This window comes from Fonsecaea multimorphosa, assembly GCF_000836435.1.
Source record: "Fonsecaea multimorphosa CBS 102226 unplaced genomic scaffold supercont1.11, whole genome shotgun sequence".
Lineage (NCBI taxonomy): Eukaryota > Fungi > Ascomycota > Eurotiomycetes > Chaetothyriales > Herpotrichiellaceae > Fonsecaea > Fonsecaea multimorphosa.
This window is the reverse complement of record NW_015971645.1, coordinates 745,825-761,732: the sequence shown is the minus strand read 5'-3', so window position 1 is coordinate 761,732 and position 15,908 is coordinate 745,825. Positions and strand designations below refer to the sequence as shown.

The window sequence follows — 15,908 nt, the reverse complement described above, 5'->3', positions numbered from 1 at the left end:
GGTAACGTCACAGAGAGATTCATCAGTCGACTGGGTGGTAAATGTCTGCAGAAGCACCTTGCAAGAGACGCCGTTTGGAAACAAACAGGAAATCAAGAAGGCACTCCCACTCAACTTCTTGCCTTGGGAATGGAGAGCAGCGGCAACTTTGTTCGCATGGTGCGGAACCGAGCAGGACTGTTGTCTGCCGTAAAGAGATGAAGCAGAGACAACGAAGAAGCCGGGGATTGAACAAAGGTCAGGCGGGTGTCAAGCCAGGCAGTCGCACTTGAAGTGACAAGATCCAAGGAGAAGGGGGGCAACTGAGACTCTGCCTGTTGAACGCCTCGATGCGCGTGGGAGAAAAGGTGAATGCCCGGGTGGGGGCCAGGATAAGCGTTTTAGCCTTGCGCAGCCTCGCCCAGCCTTGCCGACGCGGAAAACCACTTTACGCGTGTGCCAGATGGGAAAGTACAGCGAGCCCTTGCTTGATTGCTGACTAAACGGCTCATCGAGACGGACGGCAGAAAAATATACCAAAGGTACAAAAGTGCGCCAACTTCAAGCGCAAGTCGCTCTGGTCTTGAGACAAACTCCCCTTCGTCGATATTGCTCCTCGAACTACGGCCTCACGGCACCACATCAGCCAGTCAATTCACTCAATTGACTTGTTGCGCCTGAAGACCATGGCAGATCACACGGCCAACAAAGTCTACCTTGACTATCCTCCAGCATTGACCCCCGAGCAGGAGGAGTACCTTGTCCAGACAGTGAAAAACTGGACTGTAGAGCATGGGCTTACGGTTAGACCATCCACGGCCATAGTCCCAGAGGAGACAAACCCGAAGAATGTCCTCGCTACTAATGCCCCAGTTACTCTGTTTCCAAGCCCCTTTCCCAAAGCTTGCTTTGAGCTGGCGAAAAGCATCCAGCCAGTCTACAATGAGCTGTACGCCAGCATCGCCAGTGACGAGCAGTGGCTGGAAGAGATCATGAGAGAGTGAGTAAAGTATTGCGCCAGTCCCCGGACTTTCTGTGTTCTTCCACCGCCTCGTGCCCAACCATGATCTGCTGCAAACACATTCGAGACTGACATTAAGCAGGCTTATAGAGGTCGATGACTTCCTTGCCAATCTCTGGAAGATACACATTGCCGTCAAGGAAGAGGGCTATGTTCAAGACCTGTTTCTGGGCATGTTCCGCTCTGACTATATGGTTCACACTGCGGAACAGGCGCCACCATCCCTCAAGCAAGTCGAGTTCAACACCATCTCCTCATCGTTCGGAGGCCTAGCTTGCCTTGTTGCAGATATGCATACCCATCTTGCGACCTACCCCTCACCAAAACACTCAGTGGCGTATCCTTTACATCCGCTGTTTGCAAACTCAGCGGGCGACACCTCTATTCGTACCATCGGGCATCCGCCTCACAATGAGGCCGTGGCGACCTTGACCGCGGGCCTCGCGGCCGCTCATGTGGCGTATGGACCTTCGAGATCAGAACCCAGACTCCCAACCTGCGTTATCTTTCTCGTCCAAGACAACGAGCGCAACGTCTTCGACCAACTGGCCCTTTCTACCCATCTGTACAAACACCATCACATCCCCTCATTCCGCCTCCCAACCAGCAAGATTCTAGCTTATACGTCCATTCCATCGAAGGAGAGTAATCCTAATCGTCCGCTGATTTACACACCTCCATCCTCCCCTTCCACTCAATTTGAGGTCACGGTAGTGTATTTCCGAGCACTCTACGCTCCCACAGAATACAACACACCCACGTCATGGGCCGCTCGCCATCACCTGGAACGCAGCGCGGCGATAAAATGCCCCACCATCCTCCTCCATCTTTCCGGCTCCAAGAAAGTCCAACAAGTCCTCACCGCCAGGCCTCCCGACACAGACCACCTCAAAGCCTTCCTCCCAACCCACCCTGAGAGCGTTCTCGAAAACCTCCGCTCGACCTTTGCTCCACAATATTCCCTGTCCGCTTCCGCCTCCGAGGCATCCGGTGAACCGGAGGGAATCCGCCTGGCTCTCTCCGCCGAGACGGCAGCGAACCACGTGCTGAAGCCACAACGTGAGGGGGGCGGCAACAACATCTACCGCACCAACATCCCGCCTTTCTTAAATTCTATCCCCAAGTCTCAGTGGAAGCAGTACATCTTGATGGAACTGATCCGGCCACCCACCGCAGCTAAAAATACCGTTTTGCGGAGTGACGGACAGGTCGTCAGTGGCAACGTTATTTCCGAACTAGGTATATTTGGCACCTGTCTTTGGAGAAATACCCCGGGTGACACGAAGCCTGAGATTTTACATAGCACAGAGGGCGGCTACCTCTTAAGGACCAAAGGAAAGGATAGTGATGAAGGGGGCGTTGCCGCCGGTTTCAGCTCTTTGGATAGCTTGATATTATACGAAGAATACTAGAATAGAGATGAGTGCGACATCTAGATAGTATTGAACAATAAACATACTTTTGGTCATTTTTGTTGTTTCTTTGGCGTCATGGTGGGTATTAGCCCACTCGGCTGATGGTGATGCCTCCTACATTCGAGTCCTATGATGCGGTATACCATATACTTGCTCGGCGTGCAGTGGGCTGGTCGGCGGATATGGTACATAATGTCCTTTTTTAGACGTCCAGAGTGGCCAATAGAAATGAGGCAAGACGGCTGCTGTTGAGAAGCCGGCGTGCGTACCCCAGATAACCATGCTGCGATAACAGACATCTTCATGCTTTGCCCATTTCGAAAGCTTGATACGGCCCTGCCCTCCCGGAGCCATCAGTAGTTGTTGCAGTAAGGTCATGTTGGCAAAGTTGCTCATTGTGCAAACAGGCAAGATATCTTAGCATGTAGTGACATGCATCTCGCGGTGTTTGTGACCATCACGATTCCCCTGTGGAGATGTCAATCTTCCCTTGTTGCTTCTTTCAAAAGAAATTCTGCGTTGTACAGACAAGACCACCAGGCGCAGAGCGCAGTGTCCTTCAAGTGCCAAGAGATTGCTCAACCTGAGGCGTTCAAGGTGGCACCTTCGCCCTTCGTTCACGTTCAAGAGACCGAGGCGGCGCGCCTTTCCGAGATGCCCGGCCGTCCTTTGCCGGTTGGTTCCTTGTCTTTTTTGTCATGTACCTTTTTGGAACTGCGACGAGAGATGATAACGCTTTTGATGGAAGACTTGACAAGTAGAGCAGATATTGTACAGGGATGACAAATGCACCACAGATCCAGTTTGCCAGGATGAGCAGGTAGTTGTTCGGGATTCGATCGGCATTTCGCTGCGCAGCCGCAGCCAGAGACACAACGTCATGCAAACGTGTTTCAAGGTCTTGTAGCCTTGCTTCGATCTGCACAGACGAGATGGTTGATCTTTTTTCATAACGGCGCATGGCCCTGTTCAAGGCGTCTAGCTCTGGCTGAACAGTTTTCTTGACCTCGGATGTCGCTGTCGCAGAGGCTTGAGATACGAGTGCGTGATCAACTTGTTCCACTTTTTGTTTCCCGGTGCTGGCAATGCGATCCGCAATATGTGCCTCGAGGTCGTCCAGCCTGCGTGAGATGTCGCGAAGTTGTTGATTGTCCATCCGACTTGATTCTTTAAGAACATCAATATTCGCTCGTCGTTGAAGGAATAGGGTCCTCCGTTGCACCATCTTTATCAAATGAGAGATGGGCCGAATCTCGGCAACTAATATGAATATAGTGAGATTGTAATCTGAGACCAAGCCCTCAGATGGCCGAGAGAGCTGGGATCTGATACTATGCAGAAGCCAGGCCGCGATCAGAGGAAACACGAAACAAGAAAGCAACGCCAGAAGCTCATGGACACGGAGCTCTTTCTGCGCAGTTGCACTTTCTGTATTGAGAAGCTTCGTACCAGAAGCATTACCGTTCGACTTCGCTTTGCTGGTGTCGTCTTCACCGCGTCCATTTAGAGATAGTGCAATCTGATCCTCATCCACTTCGTCTATCGGAGTGAATACAGGAGGAGTGGTTGAATCTGCCAACACAGTGGTCTGGGCAGCTCGATACCAGTCCCTGGATAATCATAAGTTATTGCTCCACGCGCAAAAGAATCAGGTCACTCCTTACCAGGGCGACCTGAGGGCCCAGTTCATGAATATAGCAGCTAATCCTAGTAGTGTCACGTCTGTGATGACAGCGCTACCGTTCTTGAAAAACATGCCACCGACAGCGGGAAGCAGGGCAAGACCAAGAGGCAAAGACTGCCAATGAGAATTGTCGTCATGGTCGTGAAGGTCATCATCGTTGCGCGCGCGCGGCAGCAGTATATCGTCCGTCGATGAGCGTAACGACTTGCGCGTCTCAGAAAAAGTTTCAGAAAGAAATGAACTTCGGCGGCGATTGAGTGGAGGGTTCCCTTCGGCGAAGGTTGACGCTCTTCCCAATGGCCGCTGCCTCAGACCCTGTGGTGAAGGACTAATTTGGCGACCAGAGGAAGCAAGCGGAGGGAGGACGATAGAAGGAGGTTTCTCCGATGCCATAATTCCAATCCTGGGATGACAATGGCGGTTCGCACAAGGCAGAAAATGAGGGCAGGAATGAAGCCCAGCGGATATGAATCCCCGCAGGTCTTTCGACGCGTCACGACATCCTCGGGCGTTCAAAGGTCGGTGGAGGACGAAAAACAAAGGACGCAATCGTCAGTCCAAAGTAATTCTCAAGTTCCAAGGCGCTACATGCGCCTCTAGCAGCGCTGGCAAGAGTGAGAGATGGAAAAGCAGGGTTCAAAAGAGTGGCGTCAAGGAGAAGCAAATGGTTGATGACGGGATGCTCCAGCCGTATGAAGTCTCACAGGACAACATCACAACTTGGAACCTGGAAGCCAAACCCAGCGGTAGGCCGGGCGCCGGAATAATAAATATCCGGGGATCTTGGCAGCTCCGCAGTATCTGAATTGTTCCGAAGTTGTTCCGGGCTGCTCCAACTCTTCTACGACTTGAAGTCTGCCCGGCGAGCCGGTTCCCTACATGACATACAAGTACTATGTATTCTTCTCAATTACTAGAATTCTAGTCTATTGGCACCCAGTATCATAGCATCGTTCAGACGCAAGAAATGTTCCATTCAGCAGGATCCAACTTCCAGTCCAGTCAGGGGAAAGTGTCCATTGCTCCCCCATGAAGGGACACTTAATGGTGGATTCGTTGCCATTGCTAGATGCTGCATTTTGCTTCAATCTCGGGGCAGTTTCAATCTGCCGGAAAAAGCCTCTAATCTCACAATCATGGCACGCCATGTATTACCAGCATGGGTTCCTCCAAGAACTGACTGAATAAATGCTTGCAACGTACGAGCACGGCTTGCTAGAGCCTGCCCCCTGCGCAGAGCCTTATTCAACACTACTTTGGGAAAGATGTCTCTAAGATATCTGAGCAGCCCCCACCAGTTCAGCCATACGTACCAATGCTTCAATGTGAGTTGACTCAAGGAAACGAAGACTGCGGACATCGTGGCTGGAGGAGGACGCGAACGATGATGCCCTGTTTGCACTTGATTTCTTCTCGCCTTGTTCAAATTTCTGTTTGCAGGAGTCAGGACATTCAGGTTCGCTTCATACGGCGAAAGATGACATGGGATACTTCTTCCGTCCTTGTCGTGCCCCTGGCCTTGTTAGCTATCGTTGCAGCCTTCCCTCCCATATTTGTTCAATTACGCGCAAAGAACTTTGCAGCCTCGGTTCTCCTGATCGGCATCACCATACTGAACATCCAAAACCTCGTCAATGCTGTGATATGGTCGTCTGACAACCCTGATGACTGGTGGGATGGGAAAATACTGTGTGATATCGAAGTCAAACTCTACATTGGGATATTCCAGGCCGTTGAAGGAGCAATTGCAAGCATTTTCCGACAAATCTCGATAATCCTCGACTCGGACCGCATGACCGTCACTCCTTGCCCACAACAGCGCCGAACAACTCTCAAGATCGAGCTCGTTCTTTGCATTCTCTTGCCCGTGCTCGTCATGGCTGGCCATTACTTGGTTCAAAAAGAAAGATACTGGCTCGGATCGGTGGAGGGATGTGTTGTATCCTATGACAACGACTGGGTAGCGCCTTTCGTGACCTACGGATGGCCAATGGTCGTCTGTGTGATTGGGAGCGTCTACTGCCTGATCTCGGTCGTTCGCCTCTGGCGGCATCGCAAGCAGGTTTCGGCCCTGCTCTCGCATACTCCTGGTGCCACGGCCTCCCGATTTTTCAGGCTTTTCGCACTTGCGTTCGTCCTTCTGGTGATATACTGCCCACTGGCCATCTTTGCCTTTGCGCAAAACGTTCGTGTGCCAATGCATATGTATTCTTGGTCATACATCCATCCCGCCGACTGGTCGGAAAGAATCATCCTGGAGCCAGAACCCGCCTTGAGACCAACTTCGCAAGGCTTTTCTTTCGACCGGTGGGCTCAAATTATCACGGCATATACATCATTCGCATGCTTCGGGATGGGTCAGGATGCGATCCGGATGTACAAGAGGTGGGCTGAAAGCGTAAGGGACTTTCTCTGTGGAGGCTTCCGGGGAAATGTCAGGCTATCACAACAAGCACCTCGCATCGGCGCATTAGGTCAGAATGAGGCAAATGTCACGTTCGTTGTGGACGAAGTTTTTCTAGAGGACAATCACAACCCAGCTCCTCACTCATCAGCCTCAGGAACAAATCATTGACTGGAAGCACATTATGCAGGTCCCCTTTCTCAATTGGAGATTGCGCTGTTGGAACAATCGTTGATTACAAACCCCCCTGCTTTTGAAATACATGTCTTTCCTAGATAGTCCTGCTGGTAGGTGACTGGCCCTGCCATCACCGCCCACCAAACCCATGAGTGGCGAAATACATTCGGAGAAGGGATCCAATACAGCATTCACGAACAGCATCGACTCGTCCAGATATCCTTGCTTAAGCGAAGACTCAATGCACCCATCAAGTCGGAGTATTTTGAGGTTGTCAGAGGCCTTGCATCTTATCAAGCACTGACGGCTTCCGGAGCAATCTCTTCCTCCTTGGGCTGTGGTCGTTTCAGAACTTCCACTTTTGTTTGGACCAGACTCAATGAGCTCTGTTTCTTGCCGTCCGAATCCTCATAGGTGCGCATAGTAGCATCTCCTTCAAGATAGACTAGTGTCCTATTCCGGCCATCGATTAGTGAAGTTTCGGAGGACACGAATGTGAATGATCTCAGCTGCGCTCACCCTTTGCTTAATCCCATCACAAGATCTCGCTGCGGCGAGCCTTCGGGTGCAAAACTGGCGACGCGGAACCACGATGTCTGTCGGTTCTCCTTCGGTCCGTAACTGGTGCCCACGACATATTTGATCACTTGGACCCCCTTGCCGGTCTCTGCGATTTCAGGGTCTGCGCCGAGCCTTCCCACCAGTGTCATACGGGCAAGTTGAGACGGACGAGTCGTCGAGAATGCGCGGTGTGATATGGCGGGGAGCGCAGACGTCATGCGCCTGGCTGGTGAAAGGAGGAATGACATTGTGCTGTGTGTTTGGTGGAGGAGGTTGGGGAATGTGCGAGTTGAGGAATGTGCGAGTTGAGGAATGTGCGAGGACGACGGAGACACTTTGATATTACCGGCTATTTGTTGAATTCTCCAGGGTCAATCGACGATTTTCTTGGTTGGGTAGCCACAACAAGATGGAAGCGGGTAAGCTGGATATTGAGAGGAAGTGATGGCAGGCTTGTTACCTGCGCGCTCGACGCGGTGCTGGTGCTGCGGGACCTTGAAAGTCGCGATCAGGGGACATCGATTGGGTCTAAACCCAATCCGGCGAAGTGCATGCATATATCAAATGACATTGTCTTTTGAAGCCATACGCCCAACTTCAAAGCTTCAAGCAGTGAGTGCCTACAAACCTCCATTTACTGTCCGTCCTTCGTGCTTGATCGCGATTGTTACTTTCATACTATGGTCACTCTCGCTTGATCTTGGCCATGTGCAATACGAGCAGTCCCATTTTGAGGCCCCTTCATGGCCCCGCGGCCCAATCTCACTCTACTCTCAGGGTATTCAAATGGTGCCTTGAGGAAGAGTCAGGAGGTTCGTAATTGCAAACTTACACTTTTCTTGATGCATAGCTTCATGAACGCGCCTTCTTTTGCCGCTACCGTACGCCGCGCTCTCTGATCAATGGCATTTTCCGATGATTATTTGATTTGGACAAAGATCTGGTTTCCATCGCCGGAAATAGTCACAAAGAGAACATACAGATCCCAGGATTGAACGAGTACTTCTATGCCACCTTTAAAGGTACGGGCAAACATCTTTGCTTCCCTAGTCCATTTCTTCGCAATTGTATTACATTTCGAGCAATTTGTCCCGCCAAACAATGTCAACCTCCGATTTTACGATGAGCCCGGTGGCGTGGCTATTCATTTCCATGTTCGCCGGAGTTATCCTGATTCTCGCCATCGTCTATCTTTTTGCGCTCAAGATCCAACACGACAAGAAGAAAGCAGCTCGAAAAGCAGAAGACGACCGAATCTTTGGTAACACTATCGCAAACCCCATCGTGGCATAAGAGCGAATCACCAGCGCTTCTAGCTTTTCCGACGGAGCGAGTCCAGTATTGTCCCTTCAGATCTGGTCGCCTAGATGACTGCGAGAGTTTCGTACTTAAGTGAGCAGATCAGACTATATCCTCTGCGCAACGAACAGGTTTGAGACGCTGAAAGCGTTCACGGGCCTTTGTCCTCCTCCAGTGACCCTTTATTCGCAGCGAAGGATTCCATGATTCTTTGTTCCAGTCACCTCAAAGAGAGTCAACCCGCACCTCCAGCGTGTCGCTCGCCGCGAGCCAATCTCTGACCGCACCGTTTTAGCCTATCCATTGGTAACAGAAACCCGCACGTCCAACATCTCACAACCTCAAAATGTTGCCACTTTCTGCGCTCATAATCCTCGGAGCTGTGGGGATTTTCAGCACCTTTACGTTCCTGTTCGCAATATATCACACAACCAAAACGAAAATTGCAGCACGAAGGCTCATTGCGGCTGAAATGGACAATGGCATGTCTCTACCACTGACAGAAATAGCAGTGCCTCCTGACACGACCACCGGAGCTCAAGCGCCAATACAAGAAGCAACACCGTCACCACCATCAGTCGCGCGTCCCGATACGCCAGAAGCAGAATATCCACCTCCTCTGCCACAAGATCTGGACTTGGAGTTGGGTCCAGCAGAGACATTACCGCCATTACAGTTTCCGATGATACTACCTCCCAAAACGCCCGATGGGGAAAGCTCGACACCTTCAACTCAAAGATACGAGACTCAGGCAGACGACTCCATCCGAGCGGAAACGCCCCCACCTCTTCATCTCACAAACCGGGACTATGTCTCTAGGAATAAAAGAGACAGGGACAGCACGCACGAAATATATGAAATATACAGCAAACTGCCGCCGACGCCTAAGTCGGCTCCGCCCAGGATCACAACGTTTGCCATGGCGGAAAGTAAGTGGGCTTACTTTGGGCAGAAGCGCGCGGAGGAGATGAATATGATCTGATTGGGCCAGGATGGAATCCGTGTGGATGTCCCAGGAGAGGAGTTCGTGTAAACATATAGAGAGGCTGAAATCATGTTTCGTGCAATCAGCAGCGTCTACCGTCCAATGAGAATCTGACTTTCCCAAGGCGACCACCTATACCTCGTATACTGCATTTCACGACAACTACGAGATCATAGTCCCAGTCTGCCAACCCAATATCCGTTGAAGCGGTGTAGAGACTTCGTGGCGGGACACTTTCACTATTACATCCGAGGTGTCGCAACCTTCTTGATCACCACGTCTGCTTCCCTACCCATGGCCCCAGCCTTGACCGATCAGAGCACTGTCATGCTGCGAGGACATATCGACCTCCCTACCTTGTTCCACACTCGCAACAATACAGAATTTCAGCCGTCCAAGAACATCAGTCTGTTTATCTCGAGCGAAATGGATGTATCTCGACTCGATGAGATGATCGACCGAGGCCTCCCTTTGGCAGGCAGGCTGGGAAATATCCGGCCGCTGCACCGCCAACGCGTTCTCGGTCGTCGAATCGTCATCACGGAGCAATTGGATTTGCATTTACTGTGGAAGGGCGACACTATGTTCATAAAGCCCCTGCCGGGCTGGCTCTTGGACGAAGACTTTGTCAAAGCCCACATCTCCCACTACCGTCAGGCTGAGAGCGCTGCCAACGGCTTTCTAGCCTCGTACGCGCGCTTGATCAACTACAAGAGCGATTTCCAACTGGCCAAGGAGGCGCACTTGCTCCCGGAAGGGATGGAATGGAAAGATTGGCAAGCGCTGAGCGAGAGACTCATTGAAATTGACCATCAGATGCGCGCTGGCAAGATGCCGTGCTCGCCCAGGTTTGAGTTCGGTGAGCTGCGTCTCAGTCGCATCAATATGATCTACCGATTCCACCCTACGTATCACCTCAGGCATATGGTTCGGGGCTACCACTACTCGAACATGACATATCAATCTTTCCTCCGCCGCAACTTCGCCTGGTTGGTAGTAGTCTTTGCCTATCTGACCATCATCCTCACTGCAATGCAGGTTGGTCTTGGGACAAGCCAGCTGCGCAACAATAGGTCCTTCAATAATGCTTCATACGGATTCGCGGTTTTTGCAATCGTCCTGCCACTGGTGGCGTTGGGTATGGGCATGCTTGTGAGCCTCTTCCTCACCGTTTACCACGTCCGGGTGACAAGAGAGCATCTGCGGGCAAGGCATGCGGTATCAGATTCGGTGAAAGGGGGTTGTGCGTAGCAGCGCTTTTAAGTTCAAAGCGGACCTTTTTAGTCCGTCACTCTTCCGTCTCACTGTGAATGAATCCCTTTTCGGTTGACGGATCCATTCATTTCCCCAGACTCTAAAGGTGACGCCCACCTCACTGTGTGAATGCCCAGATCTTTTAAAATGCCTTCAATTTATTTCAGGCCACCTCATTCGCGATGCAGGAAGGGAAGTCGTGAGGGGGCGTTCGAATGCGCGCAGAACATGATGGCGAGGATTCTGAGGAGCAGGACCTCAACCGAACATGTTAGCGGTCATGGCAGCTGGCTGTGGCCATGCCGAGCAATGAAAGGTCAACCCAGATTGCCCACAATCAATTGGCTCTCCAAGGGTATCAGAAACACACTCGCTTCCCATGTGCGGACTGTCCCCTGCGCCTGAATCACTGCAACAAGTTCGCTAGTCCTAAATGAGCAAAGGCTCGCTTGGGGCACCGTCGAGCTGTCAAGCCACCACAGCCTCAGCACATCTGTCTGCCTGTTGCTTCCACGCAAACATGTCAGGAATATTCAGCCAAAAACCCCTGTACAATCTGATCTTCGATAGACCTCCACCTGACAGACGCTACAACCGCCATGAGCAACAAAACGAAGACTTTCCGGGTTCGTCGGGTGCCAGCAGAAATCACCCGCCAGAGCCTCGCTCAGTTCTTGCAAGGCTCTGTGACTGATCTCGGCGGAGAAGAAAACATCCATGTTCGCTCTCTAGCCCAATCACCGGACGTGTGGGATTCTCCTCGATCACAAACAGCGACACTGGAGTTCAGTGAAATACCTAAGCCGCTGCAAGAAGTGAATAGAACAACCTGGGAATTTACCACCGTTGGGGGTGATCAATCACTCATATTCGACACGCATTTCCTAGGCTTTACCCCTCTGAATAATGTCGACGACCGTCACCATGCATACGAGTATGTGCCGTGTCACAGATTCACCCTCTCCGCAGCAGCCTGTTGCTGATCGTTAACCAAGCTTGATCGCCGTTTCCGGTCTTGCAAGTCATCCATTTGGCTCATGGAGACAGAGGAAGCCGCCTGGACAGCGTCAATTCATGTGGCTCCGAGACCAGCTCCCCTACGACTTTCCCACTGTGCGCTGCATGACCTACGGCTATGATACGAAGCTCGTGGGGAGCGACTCATTCCAATCTCTCGACGACCTTGCTCTATTTTTTACAAGTCATCTGTCGAGTATTGGACGAGCACAGTACTCTGCTAAACCATTGATACTTTTAGGCCATAGCCTTGGCGGCATTCTTGTGAAAAGAGCATTGTCAATTCTCGCCGCGTCTCCTAGAGAGGACTCCCAGACTATGCTTTCAAAGACCAAGTTGTTCATGGGATTCGGCGTACCGAATCGAGGGATGCAGATCGATCATTTACTTGCCATTGCAGGACCAAGGCCCAACAGAGACTTGATTAAGACTCTCGAGCAGCAAAGGCAGAATGTCCCGTCCTGGCTCTCCCTGGTAGACGAGCAGTTCTCTGCAATCGCACTGCATAACTCTATCCGCATTGTGTCGGCTTATGAGACCGAAATGACGCCCTTGACTGAGGTCCGTTACGATGAAACTTAATGTCTGCACATGCTGACCTCCCCCATTCTAGATGCAATCAAATGGTGATGCGCAGAGAACTGGTGCTTCCGAGATCCTCGTGCAGCGCGAGTCTGCGATGCGATACAGCTCTAGGGACACCGAAGACAGCTTTCCCATTAACAGAAATCATTCAGACATGGTCAAGTTCGAAAGAGATGATCATTACTACTTTGTTGTCCGTGATTTCGTGCGCAAGGCAGTGAGCACCGCTGACGCTGGTGATGATGACCTGCTGTACGAGCCAGCATCCCGTGAGTCCACAGCTTCTCTTCAAAGACCCAGGCACCACGTCAAAGCCTCTGTTCATCTTGGCGACAAGGCACGCACAGAACAGCAAGCAATGGACGGCGTAGTATTTCCATCATTGGACGATGTTGTGAACTTCAAAGGTAAGCTCCTACGAGTTCTTGAGATCGCACGATTGTCACTGACATGTCAAAGTACTTCTAGAATCTCTAGATTTTGAAGAAAGCAGCTTCCGCTTCGAGGCAATCGAACGAGCCCATGACTCCACCTTCGGCTGGATCTTCGAAAAGCCAGAACTGCGTTTCATACCCTGGATCTTGCAAGGCACGGGGATATATTGGATCCGTGGGAAGCCAGGGGCAGGGAAGAGCACACTTATGAAGTACCTTCATAACACTGAACAGCTCAAGGAGGCAATAAGAGCCAGAGGCATGCAAGGGCGACAAATTGACTTGTGGTTCTTCTTCAACGAGAGGGGCACGTACCTCCAGAAATCCTTAGATGGTTTACTGCGAGCAGTGCTGGCGAGACTGGTCTCCCAAGATCCTGCCATCGCTCAGCTGGTGCTTGAGGCTTACCAACGTAAGCCTCGAGAGATTCGTAACCGTTGGAACTTCGAAGACCTCAAAGATGTTTTCGCCGCAGTACTTACGCAAGACCACCATCATCTTGAGCTTACAATCTTCCTCGATGCTTTGGATGAGTATTATGGATTTCCGGAAGTAATATCGCAGTGGATTTTTCATATCGTGTCTGCCTCACGAGATCCGCAAAGCCGAACGAAAGTCAGGTTTTGCTTTTCCAGTCGTGAATGGGACAGCTTTGTCAAGGCTTTCGGCGGCGAGCCTGGGTTCGTGTTGCACGAGCACACGTATCAAGACGTGGAACAATACACCACCAGCAGATTATCACAACTAACTTCGCAGATGACTTCACAGCATCAAATCGCCGCAGATGACCGATCGACTCCCAATAAACAACTTTTGCTTGCGGATGTCGCCCGCATGATCGCTTCCCGGGCGGAAGGAGTTTTTCTCTGGGTAAAGCTCGCAATTGATGAGATTACGTCGTCACCAACAATTTCGTCTCAAGAAGAGCTTGAAATGCTGATCAGCAGGCTGCCGGCAGATTTGGAAGAATTTTACATGCGAATCATTTCCAGAATCCCCAAATATTCACGCCACAGAGCATTTGTGCTCTTGGAAATAGTGTCTCGGAGCTCGGACTTGCTCAGCCCTCAGGATCTATTCTACGCCTCTGCCTGCGCTCTGGGGAGCACATTCCAAGAATGCGAGAAGCACTTGTGCAACGCCGGATATAAGTCTCCCCGAATTTTGTGCGAGCCCAAAAAAATCAGCAACGGCCTTCTTAACCTCTGTGGAGGCTTCCTCGAGCGCGTGGACGTAAGTGTGTCCCACACAGTGGTCCAATTCATCCATCGAACAGTGCGCGACTTTGTGGCAAGTCCGCAATTTCCACAGGTCATCCTGGGCGATTCGTACAAGCTGCAATTGGACAATGGCTATACCTTTCTTCTGAAATATTACTGCGTGGTCGCAAGTCTGGAGCGGTGGAACTACAGGGGTGATACACTCTTCAAATTGGCACACCATGATGAAAGGTCGACTGGCCGTGCAGCAACTACCTTTCTCAACAGTCTGCCCAGGTCGTTCTTCGATAGACCTGAGCAGCGGAGCGATGATGATCATGATACCTCCTACTTCCTATTCGGTGTACTAGGCAATCTCTATTTTTACATTCGAGAATGCCTCAGAGACATCGAAGCTCACCGTGCTGAACGCCCCTTGCACAAGATAGCATTGCAGATATCAAGCGAAATTACACGAAAGGGAATGGCGACCGACTATTCGAAGATGGCACAAATCATTGTGGAACATGGGTTTGGCGTTGACGATGAGTACTTGGGACTGACTCCATTCGAGACCATTTTCGCCTCGGCCGGAGCAAGGGCAAGACTACTGTACCTGAATGCCTGCAGGAGTCAAGAGGCCGTCGGTTTCGCGCGAGTACTCATCCAGCATGGTGGGCAAGACCCGAATGCCCTGCTTCGGGTGTGGAGCGGTGGGCGGACGACAGAGTTCAGGCGTGCCCTCCATGTTTCCTGCGGCCCGATGGCACAAATGCTCCTAGAAATTGGAGCTGATGTAAATGCGCGAGACTCTACCGGACGCACTCCCCTGGACATGTACGTGCTCTTTTGGACAGACATTTGGAGAGACACAGAAGGCTTCGATGATATTGTGCTATTAATGTTACATGGCGGCCGCTTATCCCGTCGAGGTAAAAAGGGACTTCCTGAATTCCTGAAGCAAATTCAACCAGGTGATTGTTCCTTTCCCGACGCCCTCCTTACCCAGCCAACTATTGGTAAGGAAAAGAAGACGATCAACGTGAGAAGCAAGATTCGCGAATTCATTTCACGACATCGGAGCTAGAGATGAATGCGTGGTACTCGAATCTCAAAGCCACAGCAATCCAGCTCGATATTGAAGCACAAAGTTCACGACACCTACGCTTGAGGATAAATGGAAATCTTCCATAACTGACAAGCAGTAATAAGGAAGCTACCCTTGCATCATACAGACGGAGTTGAAAGCCGACTCGGCCTCATTCGACAACGCTGCGAAATCGGCAAATATGTATCTGAGTTGGACCAACCTTGGTGCTCCGGTCAGAGCGGCCCAATGCATCTTGTCAGCCTCTCCTCTTCGGCGAGACAATATCTGGTACTGAGGCGGATCATGGACTGCTGTCTACCCTTGCGAGCATGATGTATAAAAGGCTCTCTGCAGTCCGAATCCGATTGAAAGCTCATGCAAACGCTGAAGGAACGAGTATTATGGCACGGGAAATGGCATTGCAAGGATCAAATGTTTCAACACATCGGGTAAGTGCCTTTCTAGAGTCAAAGGTCGTCAATCGCCGCACCATGCTAATTGCCTCGCAGCTCGCCACGTTTGATGAGGTTCTACCAAGCTGCGGATTCCGAGTTTTCGACTTCTCATTGCGTGCTGCGAAAGTCGTATAACGCAATCGTGTTGCTCCACCACGTTAGCACGCGATTTGGATTCCACGCAGCCATCTCAGCGAATAGAAGAGACTTGTGCTCAACAACCAGAAGATAACATTGCCGTTTTTTTCCCGCCCAACGGGCACGGGTTGCGGTAGGTCAGCACTACATGGATGATACCATATGGGAGTTGTTTGTATATCACGTGCATTGTGGATGCGTATACCTATTC

General features: G+C 51.1%; 8 protein-coding genes across 8 annotated transcripts; 6 read left to right on the top strand and 2 right to left on the bottom strand.

The window, feature by feature from the left end:
• Window positions 1–665: 665 nt before the first annotated feature.
• On the top strand, window positions 666–2,412 carry Z520_06278 (uncharacterized protein; the record flags this gene model as incomplete). The annotated part of the gene is made up of 2 exons (XM_016776779.1): window positions 666–979; window positions 1,083–2,412. 2 exons carry the CDS (start codon window positions 666–668, stop codon window positions 2,410–2,412), a joined length of 1,644 nt encoding a protein of 547 aa, XP_016632321.1.
• Window positions 2,413–3,007: 595 nt separating this feature from the next.
• Window positions 3,008–4,492, bottom strand: Z520_06277 (uncharacterized protein; the record flags this gene model as incomplete). Its single annotated transcript, XM_016776778.1, has 2 exons — window positions 3,008–4,025; window positions 4,080–4,492. The coding sequence occupies 2 exons, from the start codon at window positions 4,490–4,492 to the stop codon at window positions 3,008–3,010; spliced, it is 1,431 nt and encodes a 476-aa protein (XP_016632320.1).
• Window positions 4,493–5,576: 1,084 nt separating this feature from the next.
• Window positions 5,577–6,674, top strand: Z520_06276 (uncharacterized protein; the record flags this gene model as incomplete). Its single annotated transcript, XM_016776777.1, has 1 exon — window positions 5,577–6,674. The coding sequence occupies one exon, from the start codon at window positions 5,577–5,579 to the stop codon at window positions 6,672–6,674; it is 1,098 nt and encodes a 365-aa protein (XP_016632319.1).
• Window positions 6,675–6,973: 299 nt separating this feature from the next.
• Z520_06275 (uncharacterized protein) lies at window positions 6,974–7,489 on the bottom strand (the record flags this gene model as incomplete). The annotated part of the gene is made up of 2 exons (XM_016776776.1): window positions 6,974–7,133; window positions 7,200–7,489. The coding sequence occupies 2 exons, from the start codon at window positions 7,487–7,489 to the stop codon at window positions 6,974–6,976; spliced, it is 450 nt and encodes a 149-aa protein (XP_016632318.1).
• Window positions 7,490–8,342: 853 nt separating this feature from the next.
• Z520_06274 (uncharacterized protein) lies at window positions 8,343–8,534 on the top strand (the record flags this gene model as incomplete). Its single annotated transcript, XM_016776775.1, has 1 exon — window positions 8,343–8,534. One exon carries the CDS (start codon window positions 8,343–8,345, stop codon window positions 8,532–8,534), a length of 192 nt encoding a protein of 63 aa, XP_016632317.1.
• Window positions 8,535–8,886: 352 nt separating this feature from the next.
• Window positions 8,887–9,522, top strand: Z520_06273 (uncharacterized protein; the record flags this gene model as incomplete). The annotated part of the gene is made up of 1 exon (XM_016776774.1): window positions 8,887–9,522. The coding sequence occupies one exon, from the start codon at window positions 8,887–8,889 to the stop codon at window positions 9,520–9,522; it is 636 nt and encodes a 211-aa protein (XP_016632316.1).
• Window positions 9,523–9,819: 297 nt separating this feature from the next.
• On the top strand, window positions 9,820–10,776 carry Z520_06272 (uncharacterized protein; the record flags this gene model as incomplete). The annotated part of the gene is made up of 1 exon (XM_016776773.1): window positions 9,820–10,776. One exon carries the CDS (start codon window positions 9,820–9,822, stop codon window positions 10,774–10,776), a length of 957 nt encoding a protein of 318 aa, XP_016632315.1.
• A 602-nt stretch (window positions 10,777–11,378) lies between these two features.
• Window positions 11,379–15,101, top strand: Z520_06271 (uncharacterized protein; the record flags this gene model as incomplete). Its single annotated transcript, XM_016776772.1, has 4 exons — window positions 11,379–11,713; window positions 11,775–12,357; window positions 12,410–12,788; window positions 12,841–15,101. 4 exons carry the CDS (start codon window positions 11,379–11,381, stop codon window positions 15,099–15,101), a joined length of 3,558 nt encoding a protein of 1,185 aa, XP_016632314.1.
• Between the last annotated feature and the right edge of the window lie 807 nt (window positions 15,102–15,908).